The 24,970-nt window shown below is 46.4% G+C and overlaps 1 protein-coding gene across 1 annotated transcript in view; it reads right to left on the reverse strand.

Moving 5' to 3' along the window:
* Window positions 1-307: 307 nt before the first annotated feature.
* Window positions 308-24,970, reverse strand: part of si:dkeyp-14d3.1 (transmembrane protein 132C) — a 176,092-nt gene continuing 151,429 nt past the window's right edge. Inside the window, exons 5-9 of the mRNA XM_035536530.1 lie at window positions 20,855-20,998; window positions 12,189-12,397; window positions 5,927-6,200; window positions 5,017-5,208; window positions 308-1,969 (exon numbers count right to left, since the gene is read on the reverse strand). Of these exons, the coding sequence (XP_035392423.1) occupies window positions 788-1,969; window positions 5,017-5,208; window positions 5,927-6,200; window positions 12,189-12,397; window positions 20,855-20,998 (2,001 nt within the window). The 3' untranslated portion in view covers window positions 308-787. The remainder of the gene's footprint in view (window positions 1,970-5,016; window positions 5,209-5,926; window positions 6,201-12,188; window positions 12,398-20,854; window positions 20,999-24,970) is intronic.

A 24,970-nucleotide genomic window follows, 5' to 3' on the forward strand; every position in this document is an offset into this window, starting at 1 on the left:
ATGTTGTCGGATTTATAATTGATTCAAACGGGCTTTTTTTCGTTTAATTTTTCAATACGGAACGTGCGCCAGAAACAAATGACTGAATGGGGGAACAGCTGTCTAAGAGTTGGGACGCATCGGCATCTCCCTGAGAGCAGCTTGACTTCCACGCTGGTGGGCGTTTTGCATAGCAACGATTTGAGGACTAAAATCTGGTTTGAAGGGCGCACAGATTAAAGACGAGCGTCCATGAACGTGAAACCCTCCGGCTTCCGGTCGCCGAACAGATATTCGTGTGGAATCAGAGGCAGAAGTTCATGTGTGTCAAAACAATTCTATGTGCACTTTATTTACAACGGTTCAGTACGCATGGATAACCCAGGACTGGGTCTACCGCCTGCGTGCTCTTCTGTAGCCTCGAACACACGTGCAGAGCAAGTGTGACGCTTGGTAACTCTCACGTCTTTTCCTGTTTTGTAACTACAAAAGTCGCTAAAGTAAAGTCATTAAAAATGAACAGAGAGTAAGAACGTAACGTAACGTAGAGATATAAATGAACAAAAGTAAAAAAAAACAAAAAACAAAACAAAACAAACACGTCTGTATTTACTGATATTTGTCTTTTAAAATCTGTCTGTCGTGAGTTCACGCTGATGTCCTCTGGTGGTCAGAGCACCCCCACACCCCCTCGTGTTTCGTCAGCCAATCAGAGGTGTCGGGATGGATGCGGCCCCTGCGTGGACTCTGTTCCCGTGGAAGGCATGAGGGTGAGTTGGGCAGGTAGCTCACGCCGCCCCCGCGTGCGCTACGCCACGTCGCTGAGCCGCTCCATGTAGTTCTGAAGGTCTTTGGAGTCGCCCAGCTCCACGTCCTGACACACCCACTTTATGTCCTGGTTGGGCCCCTCCCCCAGCGCATCACTGGCCGCGCAGACGCTTTCCACGGGGATGGTCGTAAAGGTGGTGAACTTCACTCGTTTCCTCTTGGTTGTCGGCGACTCGCCTTTTCCGTCTTTGCCTGTACAGACGGCGGCGCTCTCGGCCCTGCGGTGAAGGTGGCCCTGAGCGTTCTTCTGGGAAGAGCCGCCGTTCAGGAGCTGGCTTCCTTCTTCCAGACCTCCTATGCTGGAGTCCATGATGGTCAGGCGCTCCTCTGTCTGAGGAGACAGGCTCACGTGGCTCTCCAGAAGCTCCGCCTCATTCCCGAGCCACACCCAATCGTGTGCGTGATTCATGCTCTCTTGCCCCTCCACTGACAGCTCCTTGTGGCGGTACTTGAGAGTGTAGGAGATACAGTTAATGAGGAAAACCAGGATGGCCAAGCAGAAGACCCCGAGCAAGGCGTACATGCCAATCTCGAGGTCCGAGAGGCTGCGCGGACTCTGTACTAGGTCGTCCTCATACACGTTGCGGCCTCGCGGGAGGTCCACCTGAGCTGGAAAATCGGAGAAGTCGACGGGAACGTTTGGCACCTGACGGCCGGCGTCCGAGAGCTTATTTCCACCGGGTCTCCTCAGGATGGTCGTTTTGGTCGTGGTAGTGATTCGCCTCATCGCTCCGTCTTCCGTATCGGAGACGGAGCTTCCGAAGTAGTGTCCGTCCATGCCGGTTCTGTCCGGGAGTTCCGGGTTCCGATGGCGCTCCCCTCCGCGGTTCTCCAGTTCGTCCGTGTAGTCATGGCCCGTGGGCCGGGAGCCGCCCTCGCCGCGGCCAAACTTCACGAGAACGTTGCAATTCCCGGCGGCCAGAACGCTGCGGCGTTTGAACTTCTGACAGGCTTCGCAAACGCTCATCTCCACCCGAACAAGCAGGCCCCGGCCCTCCGCCTCCGCCGAGACCACCGGCCAGCGCCCCGCCACATCCTGCCGCACGGACACCACCGCCTCGTCCAGAGAGAGCGCCGTCAGCACAAAGTGCTCGGAGCTGTACTGGTCCAGGGGCGCCATCGAGCCATCACTGAACTGCAGCCAAGCACTGATCAGCGCCTCCTAGAGGAAGCAGAGTGCACAACAGGAAACACACATTAAGAATAAAACATTACCCAGAACATACAGTATTTATAGATAAAACCCGAAGGAAAAGGTTCAGACAAAATACTAACTGAAACAATTTATTTGGATAATGCTAACATAATAGCTAGCTAGCGTAATAATGAGTAATAATACATAATACATAACACATACATTAGCATATTTAGTGACATTGTTTATTAAGATAAATAACATGAGCACAAAATTAAAACAAAAACAGTATAAAACAAACAAAAAAAAACCCATAAATAAAACATTTTGTTACTCCCACACACGCATCATCACACACCCATCATCACTGCAACACACCCCACACACCCACACACGCATCATCACACACAGCTCATCACTGCCACACCCCTCATTACACACAGCTCGTCACTCCCACACCCCACACTCCCACACACGCATCATCACACACAGCTCATCACTTCCACACACCCCTCATCACACACCCTTCCTCTGCCATAGGACCTCATGCCACTGACAGAATCTGCTGAGCACTGACGTCCCTTAAGTGAATCTCTTAACATCACAGCAGCAGGAGGTTCAGAGCTCCCTCCAGAGAGCCAGCTGGTGTCTGCTCTGCTCCAGAGGACAGGAGGGACATGAAGGAGTCACACGTGCCCCTCTCAGAGAAATACCAGCGCCTCAGCACGGACACATTACACTCCCAGGAAAATCCCCACAGCCCTTTAATCAGTGTGTGTGTGTGTGTGTGTGTGTGTGTGTGAGAGAGAGCAAGAGAAAGAGCAGTTGACTTTCTAATATGAATGCTTGCGTAAAGCGTGCTGTGTGGAGTGTGTGAGATGATGACCAGACCCGTGTGTGGAGTGTTTGAGATCAGATCCGTGTGTGGAGTGTGTGAGATCAGACCCATGTGTGGAGTGTGTGAGATCAGACCCGTGAGGACGTTCTGAGCCCTTCTGGGCCTCCTCAACATACAGAGATTTGGACCTGTTGCAGACGCTAAGGGTTAAACTCCTGAACACCCTGGGTAGCAAGAATGTCAACACACACACACACACACACACACACACACACACGCTAATCTGAAGTCAGCAGGTATTAAAGTGCTAATCTGGTGTTAATGGAGATGTGTTGTGCTTAAGTCAAACAGGTGGTAATTCCTCTGGTTCCAGGTGTGTGGATCAGTGTGCGAGTCCCCTCCCCAAACCCTTAAACACGCTTTAATGAAGCATGGCAGCAGTTACTATGGGCAACTGCCGTCACCTCACACTCAGGGTGTACATCACATCTGCCTAACAAACGCAAAACTCTGAGAAAACAGAGAAGACGGGTCACAGGAAGAGAGTGTTTGCAAGGACCGGCTTTAGTACCGAAACCTCCCTCACGTCACAGAGACACGCAGGGAGACACGCACAGACAGCGGCACACCAGGACATCCACAGGCTGCATGTTTCCTGAGCTAAAGACCATGGGTAAATTGCTTTAGTTTAAAATCAGTTCTGGGATGTCCACTGTTAAACTGCGTCTACAGTGGAGCTCTCACACGGACACATCTGTCCAGAGCTGCGCTCCACAGCTCTGCTCCAGTTCTACTCCAGCTGAGCATGAGGTGACATTTCCTGTGCAGGAGAGAGACGCATCCTCCATTTCCCGCGGCCCCCTGGGATGTCATTTCAGAACAAGCATTACTCTGTGTTAAGAGAATTACTACCCTGGGACACCTAGAAAATGTCTGACTCCCAGTTTAGTTTAATACCTATGAAACGCAGGGCTGTTTGACACACACACACACACACACACACTTATTCAATTCTGTGTTTACTGATAATGTTTCTGTGTAATTCTGTGCAGACCCAGTCGTGCACATTCACTCTTATTACATTTCTAATATTAATGATGTCAGCGTCCGCATATGTGATGTCAGCAAGTACATGTGGCCCGTCAGCAACTCCATGCGTAATATCATCAAAGGTGCAGTACTGTGCAAAAGTCTTAGACCCCCCCCCATTTTAATCTAACGGATTATGCTTAAATTATGAGAAATACGATTTTGAATAGGTGTTAGGCTATATATGAATTCATTTTCAAAACACACACAATTTTGGATACAGTTTTCTTTCAGAATGTCCTATGCTCTGCGTACGTGAGAATGTCTGTAAAACTGGTGATAAAAGGCGTCATTGGTGGTGCCTCATGAAGAAGGTTATGAGAGAGAGACTGTCATCAAATGACAGTTACTCTGAAGCTTGTCAATATTTGTGTATCACAGCGTAATCATATATGTGTTATTTCATTGGTTTGTTTTAACTGACTAGGCGTGTCCAAACCTTTGACTGGTACTGTATAATTCAGTCTCTTTATTAGAATGCAAAAATAAAACATTATAGCCTCTAGTATTTAGTGTGACCTCAGGGTCAAGCATTTTCTCTACATATTTCCTGTATTTTCAGTTTTTATATTAACAAAGACACAGAGTATATTATACATATATAATAATATATATATATATAATTATATATGGTCACTATACCATTGCTAGCACAATACAGGCAAGTCTTAGATGTGAAGTGTGTCTCACCAGGCCAGTAAGTCTACTCCTGTAAGTGTTATTTTAGGCTTAAGTGTGAGTGAAGCGTACACACGTCTGTAGGTTGAGAGCCATTCCTGCATGGCTGAGGTTTGTGTCTGTGAGGAGGTTTTCCTAAGCGTGGTGTTTATCATAATAAAGGAGGAGAAACCATCTGGTGTCACTCACAGTGGGCTGTTTACGCTCTGGTTTACAGGAAACGGAGATGAACTGAGGTTTGGGAGAAAGACCAAAGACCTGAACCTCCACCCTCAACACTCCATGTCTACGCTCCCAAACGTCTGTGGATTCTCCACCTACTGTGTCCAAGCAGAACTTCAGCCCAGAGTGCCCTGGAGTGTCTCCGTTCCAGTCACAGTATGACCTCTGCAGTGGTGTGGTCTGCGCTCGCAAATAACTCGGGGAGTGTACGATTTAAGAATTCTGTGTCACTGTTGCAGTGACTGACCTGTTTCGGGGTGTCGAGCACTTCCTGTGTGGTTGCCGTGGCGCTGACAGCTCGGTTGCTGCCTGTGCTGAGCTGCAGGGTGAGTGTGAGTCCGCTGACCAGCTGGAGGCCGAGCTCTGTGACGCTCACACGCTCCTCCAGCACCCGCACAGACTTCTCCGCCAGGATGGAGTCCGACAGAGGAGACAGGACCTGGAGACGCGCGATGATGGAGCTATAAATAAACACGTCTGCTTACACACGCGCACACACACACAATGAACACTCAGATGCACACACGCACACACATATGAAAATGAACACATATGGAAATGAAATCCTTGTGCATGTATGCACACACATATAGAAACAAACATACGTACACACACATACATACACTCACTCACACACAGAAACCCTCATGCATGCATGCATACACACACACACAAAAACACATATACACTAACACACACACACACACACAAACACACACGCAAACAAACATGCACTCACACACATAGAAATAAATACTCTCACACACACACACACACACAAAAAAAACCACACAGATGCAAGACGCAAAATTGCCCAGAGGTATTATCTTCAATTAGGGAGACACACTCATAAAGGCATAAAGGTAGAGCGCTTTGAAACAGGTGATCCACAGAAATAAAGAAGCAGCATCCAGCTCCCCCAGGTCCTAAAGAGATTCAATTTACATCCTATCTACTCTCTGGAAGAGAGCTGGCCAGTAGGCAGGGGAAATCAAGCCTGACTGGGCAGCTCACTCACTCACTCACATTATAACAGCTACGAGAATGACCACATCAGCACAATGAAACATAGTGTCTATACAGACAGAAAAGAAACACACATGTAGAAGTAAACACACACACACTCACACACACACACACACACACACACAGAGTACCTGAACACTGGTCATGCCTGTGTCCAGTCCCTCTATCAGACGGCCTTCTTGTAACCGAGCGATTCGTGTATTCTCTACTTTCAGGAAGTCCCAGACCAACCCAGTGATATCCAGCTGCCAATCAGAGCCCAGCATGTAAGTCAGCTGACCTCGGACATCAGCTGACTCGGCAACAAAATGTGTAAGCACCCGCACAGTGGCCCTCTGGTACTGCAGGGTACAGCTCCGCCCCCTGCGCTCTTCATCATCCTCATCCTCACTGTCCCGTGCGGATCTGGGAAAGAAAATGACAATCAGGACTGTCCGTACCTTCATAACCATAACTGTCTTTACACCCACTGTGTGTGTGTGTGTGTGTGTGTATGGGGGGGGGGGGGGGGCAGATCTATGAATAATTATATCAGTGAATAGACTTTATGCCAACAGGAGTACTACACACCAGAGAGAGAGAGAGAGAGAGAGAGAGGGAGAGAGAGAGAGGGTGGAAATGGGAAAGAGAGAGAGAGGGAGGGAGAGAGTGAGTGAGAGGGAGGGAGAGAGAGTGAGTGAGAGGGTGGAAGTGTGAAAGAGAGAGAGAGGGAGAGAGAGAGTGAGTGAGAGTGAAAGAGAGCGAAAGAATGAGTGAGAGTGAAAGAGAGGGGGAGAGAGAGAGAGAGAGAGAGAGAGAGATTATCATTATCAATCCTCACCACACCTGCGGGTCCAGACTCGGTGTGGTAAACAAGGCAGCCTCGGCCCCTGTGTGGGTCTGGAGCGTGAGTAGCACGTCCACCTCCTGTCTGTCCTCAGCAGGGTCACAGACCTAGACCTCTGACCTCTGAACCCCTCCACAGACCTGCTCTGTGCCACCCTGCCAGTCTCAACCCACCCCGCCCAACCCCGAGTGGAACGAACCTCCACACAGATCCGTGTCTAACCAAACCAGGCCACCCGTCTGTCAACACAAGCCCAGGAACGGAAGGGAGGTGAGGTGTGGAACAGGAGACTCGCGAGTCCTGTGTCAAGCCAGCTGGGGGACACGTAACACGCACGCTTTGACTGCCACGAGCCGCGCCCGGAGGGAGACGCGTTCTATGTCAGAGCTACTGTGGAACTAAAAATAAAATCAACCGACAAACATCACAACTAAAGAATGAGACTAGACACGGAATCTGAAATCAGCCAGGAATCCCAGCATGGACCTCTGGGAAAGAAAACGGAGCAGAAGGAAAGAGAGGGAAGGTTTGTAGAGGAAGAGGTGCATATCCGACCAAATGGCTGATCTACGCTTTCTGTGGGAAAGAGGATTTGGGCATTTTGACACGTTCTACACCTGTGACCTGTGGTGTAGTTGAACTACGTCTGTGGCCTGTGGTGTAGTTGAACTATGTCTGTGGCCTGTGGCGTAGTTGAACTACATATGTGGCCTGTGGCGTAGTTGAACTACATATGTGGCCTGTGGCGTAGTTGTACTACATCTGTGACGTCCATGACGTGAGCCCCCTACAGGCTGCCAATGGATAAGCCCCTAATAATGCAGGTTAGAGGCACTGGCAGCAGTTATGCGATACCAATATTAATAACTATTTCTGTGAACTATGTTGTTCTTAGCTGTGCGTGCACACTGGAATTTAAAAGCTTGTTCACACATGTATTTTTGGCTCTTTAAAGGCATCTAACACATTCCCTTGCGTTAGTCATCCTCCCCTGTACAACTGAGCCTCTTCTCTGAGGCTGATAATGGCATCTGCTCCACTCAATGTAGGGAGAACTGTAGGGTCACTAAGAACAGAGGTTTTAAGGACCTATTTAAAAAACAAACTGATTCAGCGATTTAACCGTCGGTAACAAACCCCTGGTGCTGTCAATACACATCTCTCACACTGTGTGTGTGTGTGCATGTGTGCGAGTGTGCGTGTGTGTGTGTGTGTGTGCGTGTGCGGTCTCCCTCACAGGATCTGGGTAGTGAAGGTCAAACCCAGACAAAAACGAACTGATGTCAGTTTGTAACACACGTACACCATATGACACAGCAGAGCTCGTACAAGCTGACAGAGCTAACATGCAGTGTGTGTGTGCGTCTTAAATCCCTGATGTCCATCTCAGCAGTCCCACAGTGTGAGACAGGATTAGCTATTCAAGGCCATCACGCACAGCTGGTCATCCAGCGTGAAGAATTCAGAAACATTCTAACTCATGCCAGAACACAAAATTGTGTTAATCAGTACTGTTATCAGATCAGGGTTTAGGAGCAATTCTGCTAGAAGGAGCAGCACATATCTCAGTCACACACAGCAATGCGTGTGTGCGTGTCCCTTTTATGTGTACAAATACAAAAAGGGATTAGTTTTCAGAGCTGTATGAATCTTATCGTCTGTGTGCGGTGCCGACCCCGAACACCAGCCTGCATAATACACACACACAAACACACACACACACACACACACACTACGCATTAGAGCCCCCAACCCACATGTACAGACGCACTACCCACAAAACACGCACAAGCACACAAAAATGCTCTATTATACTCTATAATCTATTATACTCTTTAATCTATTATACTCTTTAATCTATTATACTCTATACTCTATAATCTATTAAACTCTATAATCTATTATACTCTTTAATCTATTATACTCTATAATCTACAATACTCTTTAATCAATTATACTCTATAATCTAATTATACTCTATAATCTATTATACTCTATTATACTCTAATCTATTATACTCTATAATCTATTAAACTCTATAATCTATTATACTCTTTCCCTCCTTCTCTCTCTCTTTCTCCATCTGCTTCTCTCCCATATTCTCTTTCTCTTTCTCTCTCCCTCTCGCTTTTACTATCTTTCTCTTTCTCCATCTGTTTCTCTCCCATATTCTCTCTCTCTCTCGCTTTCACTCTTTCTCCATCTGTTTCTCTCCCATATTCTCTCTCTCTCTCTCTCTCTCTCTCTCTCTCACTCTCACAGATGCACACATATGCGTTAACAAAGACATACACACGCTCATAATTGAATAGATAGTTATTAGCTTTGCAACAGATGCTGTTATGGCAGCAAGGTTATGCCTGTTACTGCCTGACAAACACAGATGATGGAACACACACACACACACACACAAGAAAGCAGTCCTGTGTATTTCCAGGCAATTTGCCAGGCTAGACATTTGGTTCTTGTAAAGAAAAGCCAAAAATGGCTCCCACCCCCAACAAGTCACAGGTAGATCACGACATCTTCCACAGCCGCCCTCATGCTAATTACTCGTGATCACGAGCAGAGCGTCTGCTAGCGTGAGAGAGGCGCCTTGGCATGCGCCTGCGGAGTGACTGCGTGAGCTGACCGCTCACATCCTGCTGCGCACGCGAATGTCTAACGCTGACCACAGCACAGCGGACAGCAGAGCTGCTGAGAGGGAGCCAAAACAAAAAGGATTACGGTGTGGCGTCACACGCTAATTACAACAGGTTACGGTGTGGCGTCGCACGCTAATTACAACAGGTTACGGTGTGGCGTCGCACGCTAATTAGGACAATGTACAGGTGTGTAATTACGCGCTATGTAGGACAGTGTACAGGTGTGTAAATACACACTAATTAGGACTGTGCAGGTGTGTAAATTCACACTACATATGACAGTGTGCAGGTGTGTAAATTCACACTACATATAACAGTGCAGGTGTGTAAATTCACACTACATATGACAGTGTGCAGGTGTGTAAATTCACACTACATATGACAGAGTGCAGGTGTGTAAATACACACTAATTAGGACAGTGTACAGGTGTGTAAATACACACTAATTAGGACAGTGTACAGGTGTGTAATCACACACTAATTAGGACAGTGTACAGGTGTGTAATCACACACTAATTAGGACAGTGTACAGGTGTGTAATCACACACTAATTAGAACAGTGTACAGGTGAGTCTAAATGAATCTAGCCAATCACCATCATCCCCACACATGTGCTAGGGAGAGAGTACATAAGATTGATGACTGACTAAAGCTTTGGGTCCAAGCACCATGGCAAATGTGTTCTGAAAGTGTTACCGTGGCAATGAGTAGACTGGCCACCGGACCGATAGATGAGGTTGGACTCCTGGGCTCTGCTGTTAAATCGGAACAGGATTGCATCAGGCAGCCACGTTGTTAGCGCCGCGCTAACAAGTGTCGTGGCGCTACGCCCGGTCTGCTCATTAGAGCGCTGGCCGTTCCAGCCGGACAGGGGCCCAACCGCCGCTGTGGACAGGCTGACAGACTGGGAATTTCTGAGGAGCTACGCTAATACAACTGATACTGCTCTCAGGACATCTCCAGTACCTGCTAATCTGCACTCAGTGCTGAATGCTCACTGGAGGGCAGGAATCATGTGACATAAACAGACTGTTTAATGACAGCAGAGAACGTGTTTAGATCGTGTTTAAGTCACGTTTAGATCACTACAGTAGCCAAAGATTTGAAAATCCAAAAACGTCTTACAACATCCACAGATTCAGCTTGTGAATGTGAGGAATGTGATAATAGCGGAGAGTGATTATAGCTGAGAGTGGTTATAGCTCAGGGTGGTTATAGCTGGGAGTGTATATAGCTGGGAGTGGTTATAGCTCAGGGTGGTTATAGCTGGGAGTGTATATAGCTGGGAGTGGTTATAGCTGAGAGTGGTTATAGCTGGGAGTGTATATAGCTGGGAGTGGTTATAGCTGGGAGTGTATATAGCTGGGAGTGGTTATAGCTCAGGGTGGTTATAGCTGGGAGTGGATATAGCTGGGAGTGGTTATAGCTGAGAGTGGTTATAGCTGGGAGTGTATATAGCTGGGAGTGGTTATAGCTGGGAGTGTATATAGCTGGGAGTGGTTATAGCTCAGGGTGGTTATAGCTGGGAGTGTATATAGCTGGGAGTGGTTATAGCTCAGGGTGGTTATAGCTGGGAGTGTATATAGCTGGGAGTGGTTATAGCTGGGAGTGTATATAGCTGGGAGTGGTTATAGCTCAGGGTGGTTATAGCTGGGAGTGGATATAGCTGGGAGTGGTTATAGCTGGGAGTGTATATAGCTGGGAGTGTATATAGCTGGGAGTGGTTATAGCTCAGGGTGGTTATAGCTGGGAGTGGTTATAGCTGGGAGTGGTTATAGCTGAGAGTGGTTATAGCTGGGAGTGTATATAGCTGGGAGTGGTTATAGCTGGGAGTGGTTATAGCTCAGGGTGGTTATAGCTGGGAGTGGATATAGCTGGGAGTGGTTATAGCTGGGAGTGGATATAGCTGGGAGTGGTTATAGCTGGGAGTGATTATAGCTGAGAGTGATTATAGCTGAGAGTGATTATAGCTGAGAGTGATACTGCTCCACATACAGGACCTTTTCTTTCTCTTTTGCAGGAAGCTAGCTTTGCAATCCAGCTACAATATTACACACACTCTCTCTCCCTCACGTGTGGGAAATAACTACAGGTGTCTAAGTTTTTTTTAAAAAGCACTCTATGCATGTAGAAGTTTATTCTGACACACGTCTGATATCCTACGAATCTGGTATTTCAATGTAAACAGAAAACACTTTTAATTAGAATTATATCAGTTGCAGTTTAGATGACATTCACACTCAGTTGTTTGAGATAATAATCATATGTCAAAAACATGCCTAAGCTCACAACCCTGACAAGTTTAAACAGAAACAGAGCACTCTGTCCTGTCTAAACTGCAGTCACATGCTTACCTACTAGCTTTGACTAAAAAAAACGACTGTATAACACATCTCAAATATTTGAGATTCAGTTACAATACAAAGTGCTTGTTTAAAAAAATGGTGATATACTAGGTCATTTGCATATTGGAGCCAATGTCAGTACTGCAAATGCCATTCATCAAGGACACGCCCCACTCACCTTATTAGATACGCCCACTCACCCTATTAGACATGCCCCACTGTACTTATTAGATATGCCCACTCACCTGATTAGACATGCCCACTTACTCTTAGACACGCCCCCTCACCTTACTAGACACGTTTACTCATGCTTTTAGACACAACCACTCACTCTATTAGGCCTGCCCCACTCAGCCTATTAGACACGCCCACCCACCCATTAGACACGATCACTCACCCTATTAGACACGCCCCACTCACTCATTAGACACGCCCCACTCACACTATTAGACATGCCCCTTCACACTATCAGACACGGCCCACTCTCAATATTAGACACGACCACTCTCAATATTAGACACGCCCCACCAGTGTGTTGTACAGTGTGGGGGAGCATTCAGGACTGTAAGATCTCTACCTCTGGGCGTTGGGTGCAGCAGGGACCCTCCATCCCTTGATCTGGCTCAGCTCTGTGTCGGACACGTCGATCTGCAAGGGCAGTCGTGGAATCCACACCTGCAGCTCTAGCTGAGCTGTCACATAGCTGTAGGTGAAGTTGACGAGCATGTGCACATGACCCCTCATCTCCTTCCCATTCACGTAGACGTAGTCACACCTGTCTGACACCTGCAACAGACACATGACCACTGGAATAAATCATTACAGTACATTTACGTTTACAGCATTTGACAGACGCTCTTATCCAGAGCAATTTACAAAAGCTCTTTGTTTTCCACATAGATACATCCCAGTACAGTAGGTTAGAGTCCAACATACCAATGAACTAGAACACTAGAATACAGGGATCACTGCTGATGGCTAGAAGTGTAACATACACGAGGTCTCTCTCAGACAACAATCAGTGTAATAAACAATAAGCAATACCCTACAATAAGTACTAGAGTTAGTCAACATAGGAGCAGGGTCAGTGGCCATCTAAATATTCCATGAATAGATGGGTCTTGTTTGTTTCTTTTTTTCTATGTGATGGTCTCTCCTTGTGTGATCATCAGTCCTTATGTGATGTTCTCTCCCTGTGTGATCATCGGTCCTTATGTGATGGTCTCTCCCTGTTGGTCTGTAACACTCACCTTATGGAATGATCTTGCCTTACATGAGTGATGGTATGATGGTGTGTGGTGGTCTTGTACTGCACTTTGGCTTTTTGTCAGTGTCAGTATGATATATTTGCTCGAGCTTAAAATAGTTCTTTATTTTTATTCTTTATTTTTAAAATAGTTCACTCCTTCTCCACCGTGCTCACTAGTGGCTGCTTCAGCAGGCCATCATATCAGAGCCATTCTGCCATTCTGCTCACCTTTCTGTTCACTCCTGCTGTCTTTTGTCCTTTTCTTGGTCTTTGAATATAGACATTAAAGCTTCCTGGGACCTGTCTATATTTACCACAGCAACAAAAAGGGACTGCATATAGAGGGGATGTTGGGTGGGTGTGTGTGTGTGTGTCTGTGTGTGAGGGGCAGAATAACAAATCACCAAATGGACAGTGAAGAAGGAGCTACACCACTGATAGCCAGACACTGAAGAGCACTCATGATGCATGATACACACACACCCCCACACACACACACACACACCATGAGCCATAAGGCATTCTTCTGTTTAGAGTTGAGTCAACAGACAGCCCAGAACCATCTGTTCCATAAGTGCTGCTTCTCAGGGAACAGGGCAGGCAACATGGAGAAGGGAAATCAGACGCCACTACCTTCAGTACCCTTAGAGCTGCTCGGTGTGCGCACACACGTATGTTTGCTAAACTGGTATCATGTTTGAAATCTCATTCTGTTCACCAGAGGTACGACTGTTAAGGCAAATGTTTCCCTCACACGTTCCTGCAGACACAGTCATTAATCACTGGTGTTTGTCGGAGACGCTGCGATCTTTTGCGCAACATCACATGTCCACTCTGAGGCTGCTAAATTAACCGCCTTTCAGGGAGACCTAATCAAGCACCTATCTGAGGAGCAATGAGAGTGGAGAGTGGAGCGTGATCAGCGAGGTTGAAGCATCCATTAGCAGGGTCTTCAGGAGGAGTCTAGTGGGACTAAATTGGCCCGGAGTGGAGGCCGAGCTCTGAGTTCATATCCAGATTTGGCGATAGTCTTGGCTGGCGTGTACTCGTTTCCGTCTCATCAGACAGCCCGATCTGGCCGTTGTCTGGGAGCCATTACAATATGCTGACTTAGTAACTAGAGTGCGTATCGACCGTGAGCCCTGCCTGCAGCATGAGAGAGAGAGAGAGCGTCAGCGCAGGGTTATGGAGTTTTCTCTTCCGTCTGGATCCGCTCCGGTCGGTGCCTACATCAGCCGCGTGACTGATTCTGGAGCTATGGAATTACACCACTCCCCAGTAAACACACACAGAATCACGCTATCTGGACCCAAGGCCTGGAAATTGCACAAACCAGTGCTTACACAGATAAAGATGAAACACACACACACACACACACACACACACTCACTCGCTGGGAAGGTCACTTTAAAAATGTATTCCTTTGCAGATTACTGTTAAAAAGTTATCTGTAACCCAAACCAAAAGCTCATTATGTTAAAGGAACATAATCCCACGACTGTCCAATTCTTCCGAAAACTGGTCCACGTCAGTGCCAGCCAGCCAATTAAGCTTTTAAATGAAACTCCATCTAATGCAACCATGTTTTTACCCCTTGCACATAATTACAATTTTAATATGCCAAGCAACTCTAACTATATAATAATCTTAGTAATATGAAAGACACACACTCTAACTATAATAATCTTAGTAATATGAAAGACACACACTCTAACTATAATAATCTTAGTAATATGAAAGACACACACTCTAACTATAATAATCTTAGTAATATGAAAGACACACACTTTAACTATATAATAATCTTAGTATGCTACATGAAATTGCAGATACAGGATCTCCAACAAGATTCCCTCTGTATATCAGATTCCCTCTCAGTATATCAGATTCCCTCTCGGTATATCAGATTCCATCTGTGTATCAGAAAATTCAACAATTCTTCATTCTCTTTATGCATGTTTATGCATATGAAGGTTTTGCATAGCAATGTCACAGTAGATAATCACATTTGAAATTTTAATTTGAATCGAATTGCAAAAGTGAACAATAAATAAAACCGCTGGCCTTTTAAATAAAATGGCCAATTAACTACTGTAAAAAAATAAATCATTTATGACAATCGACAATCTGCAGAGCAGAAAGTAAAACTCAAGGGTAGCACAGATCATGACCTCTACTCTACACACAGATTATGACTCTCCACATGTATTATGACCTCTACACACAGATTATGAACTCTACTCCACACATGGATTATGATTTCTACTCTACACATGGATTAAGACCTCTACATACATATTATGAACTCTACTCTACATACGGATTATGACCTCTACTCTACACACGTATTATTACCTCTACTCTGCACACGTATTATGACCTCTACTCTACACACGTATTATGACCTCTACTCTACACACGTATTATGACCTCTACACACGTATTATGACCTCTACTCTACACACGTATTATGACCTCTACTCTGCACACGTATTATGACCTCTACACACGTATTATGACCTCTACTCTACACACGTATTATGACCTCTACTCTGCACACGTATTATGACCTCTACACACGAATTATGACCTCTACTCTACTCACGTATTATGACCTCTACTCTACACACGGATTATGACCTCTACTCACGGATTATGACCTTTACTCTACACACAGATTATGACCTCTACTCACGGATTATGACCTTTACTGTACACAAGGATTATGACCTCTACTCCGCACACGTATTATGACCTCTACTCCACACACGGATTATGACCTCTACTCATTTATTATGACCTTTACTCTACTCATGGATTATGACCTCTACTCACGGATTATGACCTCTACTCACGGATTATGACCTCTACTCACGGATTATGACCTTTACTCTACACACGGATTATGACCTCTACTCACGGATTATGATCTTTACTCTACACACGGATTATGACCTCTACTCACGGATTATGACCTCTACACACGGATTATGACCTCTACTCACGGATTATGACCTCTACTCACGGATTATGACCTCTACACATGGATTATGACCTCTACTCACGGATTATGACCTCTACTCACGGATTATGACCTCTACTCACGGATTATGACCTCTACTCTGCACATGTTTTATTTAAGGATGAGGAGGCAGAAGTGACAGAAGATGGATGGGTGTTTGTTTGGATTTTTTGGGTGAGGAGATGTGGAGGAGTTGTTCATGTATACCGCATGTCTCTTCCCCTGCAGAACAGTACCGATGAGAACGCCCCCCTCCCCCCCCCCACACACACACACACAGCAGGACACCCCAGCACACCCCCACCCCCAGGACACCCCCCCCCCCCCTCTATCAAACTGCGTTCTTCTGTTAGTTCAGGAATCTTCTGTTAGTTCAGGAGTCTCTTCACTATTGTCTTAGTTTATCACTTGATATAGATTGTGGGACATAACATGAAGAAACTTGGGCAAAATACTGTTTACACTCCAGTAATCAATAAACACAAACAATATTGCACTTCATGAAGACACAAAGTATGAATGCATATGAATAATATATAAATATATGGATAAATGAATAAAGATTCATTCATTCACCCTTCGTGATTCATGGATGACCAGCATCAAGAATCTTCTCCATTCTGTCTCCCAGTAAGTGGGATGAGCTGCCATGGCTGACCAGTGGAATTATGCACTTGTAGGGAAATGTAACGTTTACATTTAACCTGTCTTGTCTAGTAATGACACTTTTCTACACGATATATAAACGTTACAGCACTATACACTCCTCTTGACTTCTGTGATGTATTGTGTCTCCAGTCTGGGGTTCAGCCCTGACTTTTATTTCTGGAGGTCATTCACAGTTTTAGGGTTAAGGCTAAGACTTTACTTCTGACTAGGCACCAAAGCACTTTTGTTCAGTCAATAAAATGCCATTCATGTAAATGTAAAGATGTGTTTCAGGGGGTCAGTCTGGGTTCAGTGTCTTTATTCCATGTGTGCCGCATACTTTTGATGTGGTTTCCTCACACCACCCTGTCCACACCCACCTGCTCCATGTCTATAGCACCTCCCGTTAACTGTGCCCAGGTGTTCCTCATTCATCTCCCTGTGTGTGTGTGTGTGTGTGTGTGTGTATCCCTGTTTTTCCTCTGGTTGAGTGTTGTTGGTATGTATACCTGTGCTTGCTTTATATCACATTCCAGATCAGCATTGTTCTTAGTTCCATGTTTGGTAAAAGTCTGTATCTAGTTCGTTCTCTGGGTCTTTAGGTCTTGGTGTTTAATACCTCAATTAATAACCCAAACCTTCACACTCACCTCACTACAGATCTCATTAAAGAAACCAAACCCTCACATTCGCCTCACACTCACCTCACTACAGACCTCGTTAAAGAACCACAACCCTCACACTCGCCTCACTACGGACCTCGTTAAAGAACCCTAACCCTCACACTCGCCTCACTACGGACCTCATTAAAGAACCCAAACCCTCACACTCGCCTCACTACAGACCTCGTTAAAGAACCCTAACCCACACACTTGCCTCACTACGGACCTCGTTAAAGAACCCTAACCCTCACACTCGCCTCATTATGGATCTCATTAATGAAATCAAACCCTCACACTCGCCTCACACTCACCTCACTACAGAGCTTGTTAAAGAAACCAAACCCTCACACTCACCTCACACTCACCTGACTACAGAGCCCATTAAAGAACCCTAACCCTCACATTCGCCTCACTATGGACCTCGTTAAAGAACCCAAACCCTCACACTCGCCTCACACTCACCTCACTACAGACCTCGTTAAAGAACCCCAACCCTCACACTCTCGTCACTATGGACCTCGTTAAAGAACCCAAACCCTCACACTCACCTCACTACAGAGCTTGTTAAAGAAACCAAACCCTCACACTCACCTAACTACAGAGCTCGGTAAAGAACCCTAACCCTCACAATCGCCTCACTACAGAACTCGTTAAAGGACCCTAACCCTCACATTCGCCTCACTACAGAACTCGTTAAAGGACCCTAACCCTCACACTTGCCTCACTATGGACCTCGTTAAAGAACGCTAACCCTCACACTCACCTCACTATGGACCTTGTTAAAGAACCCCAACCCTCACACTCGCCTCACTATGGACCTCGTTAAAGAACCCCAACCCTCACACTCGCCTCACTATGAACTGTATTTCCAGCTCCCACATCACAGTGACAAACAAACACTGAACCACTGAAAAACAACATTGAAAAAATCCTGTTTGCAATGAACAGATTGCGTGTCCACAGGAAACTAATCCCATGTTTACAATCAACAAAGCTATTAACACTCAAACAACATCATGGTAATGAAAGACACTGCTTGAATGACACCAGAAACTTTCATTCCACAAACTGGACAGGAATGAACTAAAGGAAGAACATACACACACACATATACACACAAGTACTAACCAATATTGTTATGATAATGATACACAGTGATACTGATGGAAAAACAGCTCTGATGAATTCAAAACGTTGTTAGAGTGCTGAAATGCAGAAGGGCTGCGTAAATGTTTGTTTCACACTGCCATTGTAATCGGAAAATGAATTAACAAAGTCATGTTATTGATTTAACAAATGATTCATTAACATTCAGAGACTGTGTGAGGTCACAGACTGAAGCAAGATTGCAGCAAGATTTGGCACGAAGCCAGCGGAGACCATGAAGGAAACCAAGAAGAAGAACCAAAGAATCTGAACACCACGGTTGAGAAGAAACCACACCACAGCAGGTCCATGCCTGCTATCGCAGAGATCAGAGCAGACCTCACACACCAACAGCTTTTAAGAATCACAAAACATACATTTTCAGTTATGTTTCCAGGCTGTAGTCCATGTTAAACAGTGTTACCAAATATACATACTGAGTAGGTTTCTCAGGTGTGTTCCTCAGATGTTTGGTCTTACCATGTCTGTACATGGGAGGACACATGGGGGGGATAGACAATTAAAAAAAACAGCCGTCCAATCAAATACTCTCTTAGCTTCAGCCATAGATGCTCCACACGAGGCATGTGGTGTCTGTAGTGCGTTAAAGAGGCCGCTGTCAGGATCCTGCCACCTGTGTTCTGATTGGCTACCCGCAGATCTTCATATATGCGTTAGCATGCATCAATTCATGGGCTCTAACTCCACAGAGCCTGGAGACGCCATCACATGTCATTTTACACAAGGGACTCAGAATATTGAGCCTCACCCCTGTACACACTCACACACACACACACACACACACACAGGAAGCATGGTTCTCCCACTGTGTGTTAGACAGATACACAGAATCAAAGCCTAAAGGATGTCTTTATGACCACTGACCCCCCAGTGCTCTGACCAGTTAGTCAGAAATTTTGTCTTTGTGTGGTTGACAGTACTCTATTCGTCACTTTACACAGATGTCTGTGCAGAAAAACATGAATTGATCTCTATGGGGGAAAACGGCAATGAACTTACTGAACTACAGTGCATGCGAGTTTTCAGCAGGACTCGTGTAGGATGTGAGATGATATCAGCAGACGATCAATGTGTGATATTTTACATGCTCAGAGTGAGCATTCCCGAGCATGACGTCTGCCATCATCTTCATGATGAGTGACGCACTGTAGTATGTCCTTATCTTGTTTACACTCATACAGGGTGATTTACATGTTTATCAGCGTGACGGTACGTATGCTGCCCAGGAGACGACCCCATGACCTTAGCGTTACCAGTAATGGTCTCACCACAAAGCCTGAACACTTTCACGCTCAGAGTAACAATAATAACTCACACGGCTTTGCTGTATTTAGCTGCAATGTTCTAGGCATCTGATGTCTGCAATAAAGCTTAATTACTATCTCTGTTATTGACTTGTGTCTACAAGGGGTCAGAGGTCATGTTCAGCAAGCTCGGAATCATGAGATGAACGAGCAGAGCTGTCAGCTACGATAACGGCCGCGGCCTTCTGCATCCGCCACGCCAGCAGACTGAAATGGGCACTCGGCAACGAGCGAATCAGACCAACGCCTTTGAGATCATTACTTGACGTACCAAGCGTTGTGGAAAGAAAATGCTTTCACTCCGGTGAGGCGTACTCAGGAACAGGCCTTAAACTCACCTCCACCAGACTGGCTTCTACGTTCAAAGCAATATATTCCTGGCCATGAGTTTGTAAACTTGTTTGAATTTGACATTGTCAAGTCCTATCAGTTCAAAACCATCACTATGGTGATCAAAGAAATTGCTTCTATATGAGGAATAAAGATCATTACACACCCTGAATCATTTCTCCACTGACTCTAAATTCATGTTTTAGTTTGATGCTAGCACTGGAGTGTTACACTGGAGTGTTTGATCCTAACATAATAACGGTCTTTTTCATAATAACTGTATTTATGGTGGATTTTACACTGGTTTAGCAGTGCTTAAGCTAAACACTCACCTACACTCAGTAAGAGAACATCAGTGGCTACAGGTGAGGCGCTCACCTGCGTGTGTAAGTAACTGTATGAGACAGTGTACACTGACCTGGTATATATGCTATGTTAACATCACTGAACATGATAGTGTTGAGTTCACTGACCTGGTGCAAACCATACGATAAGATCACCGTGGAGACCTCTGACATGATGTGTACTGTATGAGACCACTGACATAGTGTGTACTGTATGAGACCACTGACATGGTGTGTACTGTATGATGAGACCACTGACATGGTGTGTACTGTATGATGAGACCACTGACATGGTGTATACTGTATGAGACCACTGACATGGTGTGTACTGTATGAGACCACTGACATGGTGTGTACTGTATGATGAGACCACTGACATGGTGTGTACTGTATGAGACCACTGACAAGGTGTGTACTGTATGAGACCACTGGCAAGGTGTGTACTGTATGAGACCACTGACATGGTGTGTACTGTATGAGACCACTGACATGGTGTGTACTGTATGAGAACACTGACCTTGACCACGTCCTCGTCCGTACTGCGGCACTGCACCATGTCAGATACATCGGTGATCGCCCCGTCAGTTGTCACCGTGACGACTTTTACGGGCACAGCCACAGTTCGTCCATTTAGCACGGCCGTGTTGAGGATCTCAGTGTCCTGAGGGAGAGAGAAGGAGGCAGGTGTTAGTGCCACACATCGATTTGATCTCCAAGCATAAACAGATCCCACGCGAGCTTTTACGGAACTACCGCCTTTTATTTTTGCTCGTGTGTTTGATCCATCAGCAGTCTGACCGTCCAAAAAAAAAAACCCTCTGAGTAAGCGAGGCAGAGAGAGAAAATGTGTGAAACAGGACAACTGAGAGAGAGCGAGAGAGAGAGTGAGAGAGAGAGAGAGAGCGAGAGAGAGAGAGAGAGAGCGAGAGAGAGAGAGAGAGAGAGAGAGAGAGAGAGTAGCTGGGAGCTGGGTAGGAGTGCTATCAGCCGGGGTAGACTGAGCTCAGTAGAACGCACACAGCTCCAGTTCTCAAGCCTTCAGCCTGCAGTCACTGATCTGCACACACACAGATAATTGAGACAATTACAGCCACTACGAACAAGTCAGCCCTCACTGCCTGGCACCCAGTGCTCAGGAGGTTATGGGTAATGTAGTCAATTCACCCCACTAGCCATTCACCTTCAATTAATCTGAACAGTATATGACCACCAGTCAGGACCTCCCAGACAGTTACTCCATTTCAGTGAGCATTAGTTCCTCGTTCAGCACAGAGACGAATTAATCTTTGTGGAAGCGTTAATGACACGACAGGCTCACTGGGGACTCGTGTGCTCGTCCTGACTCAACGTGTTCCAGCCGTGACTGTGTGGCGATTGTCTTTCGGACCGTCTGATCTGATGCAGGTAGAGGAACTGTCCTGAGTTCATGTCCAAGCTCAGGCTGATGTGCACGCTAGCAGCAGGGGGACACATGGCTGTGTGTGTCGCTCACACAGCTCAGCCCCACACCTCCTTTGTCTGGAGTGGCGTAGGATACCCGTAACAAAACATATGATGAGAACGAGACTCCTAATGTTTGAAATGGTGTGTGTGTGCGCGCACTCCAACACCATCAAAAAACAGAAAGAGAGGAGCCAGGATGGTGACGAAGACAAGGGTTTTAATTCCTGGTGTATGAAGTGTGTGTTTGTTGTCCAGAGGAGGACGGCCTCCCCTGAGTCTTGGTTCCTCTCAAGGTTTCTTCCTCGCGCTCCAGGGAGTTTTCCTCATCACTGTCACCCTTGGCTTGCTCACTGGGGCCTTGGACTCGGACTTTTGTAAAGCTGCTTTGTGACAACATCTGTTGTAAAAAGTGCTAAAGAAATAAATTTAGATTTTTATTTGCATACACATATACACACACACACCAGTCATCATCACAACAACAGACTCCATTTATGGGTGTGTGCGAGTGTGTGTGTGTGTGTACATGTCTGGGTGTTTTGTGTGTGTGTGTGTGTGTGTACATGTCTGAGCGTTTTGTGTGTGCGTTTACACGTGTGTGTGTGTGGTGTGTGTGTATATGTGTGTACATGCTTGGGTGTTTTGTGTGTGTGTGTGTAAATGTGTGTACATGCTTGGGTGTTTTGTGTGTGTGTGTGTGTGTAAATGTGTGTACATGCTTGGGTGTTTTGTGTGTGTGTGTGTAAATGTGTGTACATATGTGTACATGTCTGGGTGTTTTGTGTGTGTACATATGTGTACATGTCTGGGTGTTTTGTGTGTGTGTGTGTGTGTACATGTCTGGGTGTTTTGTGTGTACGTGTGGGATGTGGGATGGTTAAAACACTCAGCAGCAGGACGTTAGCTGCACATGGAGAGAGAGCTCTTGTGTGTCCGCTGTGAGCCCAGCTGGCCAGCAGAGCAGGAGTAACACTAATGATGTGATCAGGCACAGTTGCGGCGATGCCTATAGAGGGCGCCGCAGAGCTGCCGCACTGTTCAACACACACAGCTCAGTACGGCTGGGAGTTAATGAGGCACACAGAGGCCGGACGGCAGAGCCCAGCCCGGGGCTGACTCAGGAACCCAGGAGTGCTCTGAGCTCTGAGCCACTAACAGTCCCACATGATGTTAACAGCTTACAGGAGTTTATAGGAGCTTATAGGAGGTTATAGGAGCTTATATGAGGTTAGAGGAGCTTATATGATCTTATATATGGTTATAGGAGGTTATATGAGGTTATAGGGGCTTATAGGAGGTTATATGAGGTTATGAGGAAAAATTCGATAATATGAGGTTATAGGAGGTTATATATAAGGAGCTATAGGTTAGCATGTCGAGACAAATAGTTTGTCCAGTTTTGAAATGGCAAAGGTGCTCTGAGGAGAACCAGGACACGAGCTGCCGCGGAGGTTTGGGACACACGGGCTGCCGCGGAGGTTCGGGACACACGGGATGTAGCGGAGGTTCGGGACACACGGGCTACAGCGGAGGTTCGGGACACACGGGCTGCAGCGGAGGTTCGGGACACACGGGCTGCAGCGGAGGTTCGGGACACACGGGATGTAGCGGAGGTTCGGGACACACGGGCTGCAGCGGAGGTTCGGGACACACGGGCTGCAGCGGAGGTTCGGGACACACGGGCTGCAGCGGAGGTTCGGGACACACGGGCTGCAGCGGAGGTTCGGGACACACGGGATGTAGCGGAGGTTCGGGACACACGGGCTGCAGCGGAGGTTCGGGACACACGGGCTGCAGCGGAGGTTTGGGACACACGGGCTGCAGCGGAGGTTCGGGACACAGGCTGCAGCGGAGGTTCGGGACACAGGCTGCAGCGGAGGTTCGGGACACACAGGCTGCAGCGGAGGTTCGGGACACACGGGCTGTAGTGAAGGTTTGTGAGTGTGCTGCCAGTAGGACCAGAGTCTTGTCGAGTCTTGTAGGGTTTTATCAAGTCTTGTCGTGCCGATGTGGAGATTTTCAGTCATTAGTCAACAAAATGTTATGAATTCAGAGCTGTGTCTCTACCCTGTCGCTGTGCTTGTCTTTCCATCAGAGAATTAGTAGGATTGATGATCTCAAAACACTGCAATCTGGCCAGAATAAAAAACTGGTTCATTTTTAACACATCTATGACGCTCAAATCCACATCTCTGCTCCAAGCCTAAAGCTGGTTTGCCCTTTCAAAATACCATCAAATCAATTCTACTGTATACTGTAAAGAGGACAAACCAGTCCCAGGCGTACAGATCATACATTCAGCCTAACGATCTTAATTCTTCAATGTCTGGCATTAGCGGGCAGGCTCCTTCCACGTCTCCCTTCTGTCTTCATGTCTTCAGAGGACAGAGTGATGACCCCCACACCTTTACACAGGTGTCCTCCTGGACCACACCATCACACACTGGGTTGCGGTTGCGCAACTAAGTGAAAGATTCAAACACATTCTAATGGGGTTATTGTCCACTCTCTGGTGGTGAGTTAGGTTCAAATATGAGTGTAGAAGTGTTTTGGAACGTTAGCATGGGGAGCCTGAGTCTGAGTTTCTGCCCGTGTCCGTTCTGGAGCCCCTAAGATCAGTCTTGGGCTGTGTCTTAGAATTAAGATCAGTCTTGGGCTGTGTCTTAGAATTAAGATCAGTCTTGGGCTGTGTCTTAGGCTTAAGATCAGTCTTGGGCTGTGTCTTAGGCTTAAGATCAGTCTTGGGCTGTGTCTTAGGCTTAAGATCAGTCTTGGGCTGTGTCTTAGGCTTAAGATCAGTCTTGGGCTGTGTCTTAGGCTTAAGATCAGTCTTGGGCTGTGTCTTAGGCTTAAGATCAGTCTTGGGCTGTGTCTTAGGCTTAAGATCAGTCTTGGGCTGTGTCTTAGGCTTAAGATCAGTCTTGGGCTGTGTCTTAGGCTTAAGATCAGTCTTGGGCTGTGTCTTAGGCTTAAGATCAGTCTTGGGCTGTGTCTTAGGCTTAAGATCAGTCTTGGGCTGTGTCTTAGGCTTAAGATCAGTCTTGGCCTGTGTCTTAGGCTTAAGATCAGTCTTGGCCTGTGTCTTAGGCTTAAGATCAGTCTTGGGCTGTGTCTTAGGCTTAAGATCAGTCTTGGGCTGTGTCTTAGGCTTAAGATCAGTCTTGGGCTGTGTCTTAGGCTTAAGATCAGT

The sequence above is a fragment of the Electrophorus electricus genome, chromosome 18 (assembly GCF_013358815.1).
Source record: "Electrophorus electricus isolate fEleEle1 chromosome 18, fEleEle1.pri, whole genome shotgun sequence".
NCBI classification, from domain to species: domain Eukaryota; kingdom Metazoa; phylum Chordata; class Actinopteri; order Gymnotiformes; family Gymnotidae; genus Electrophorus; species Electrophorus electricus.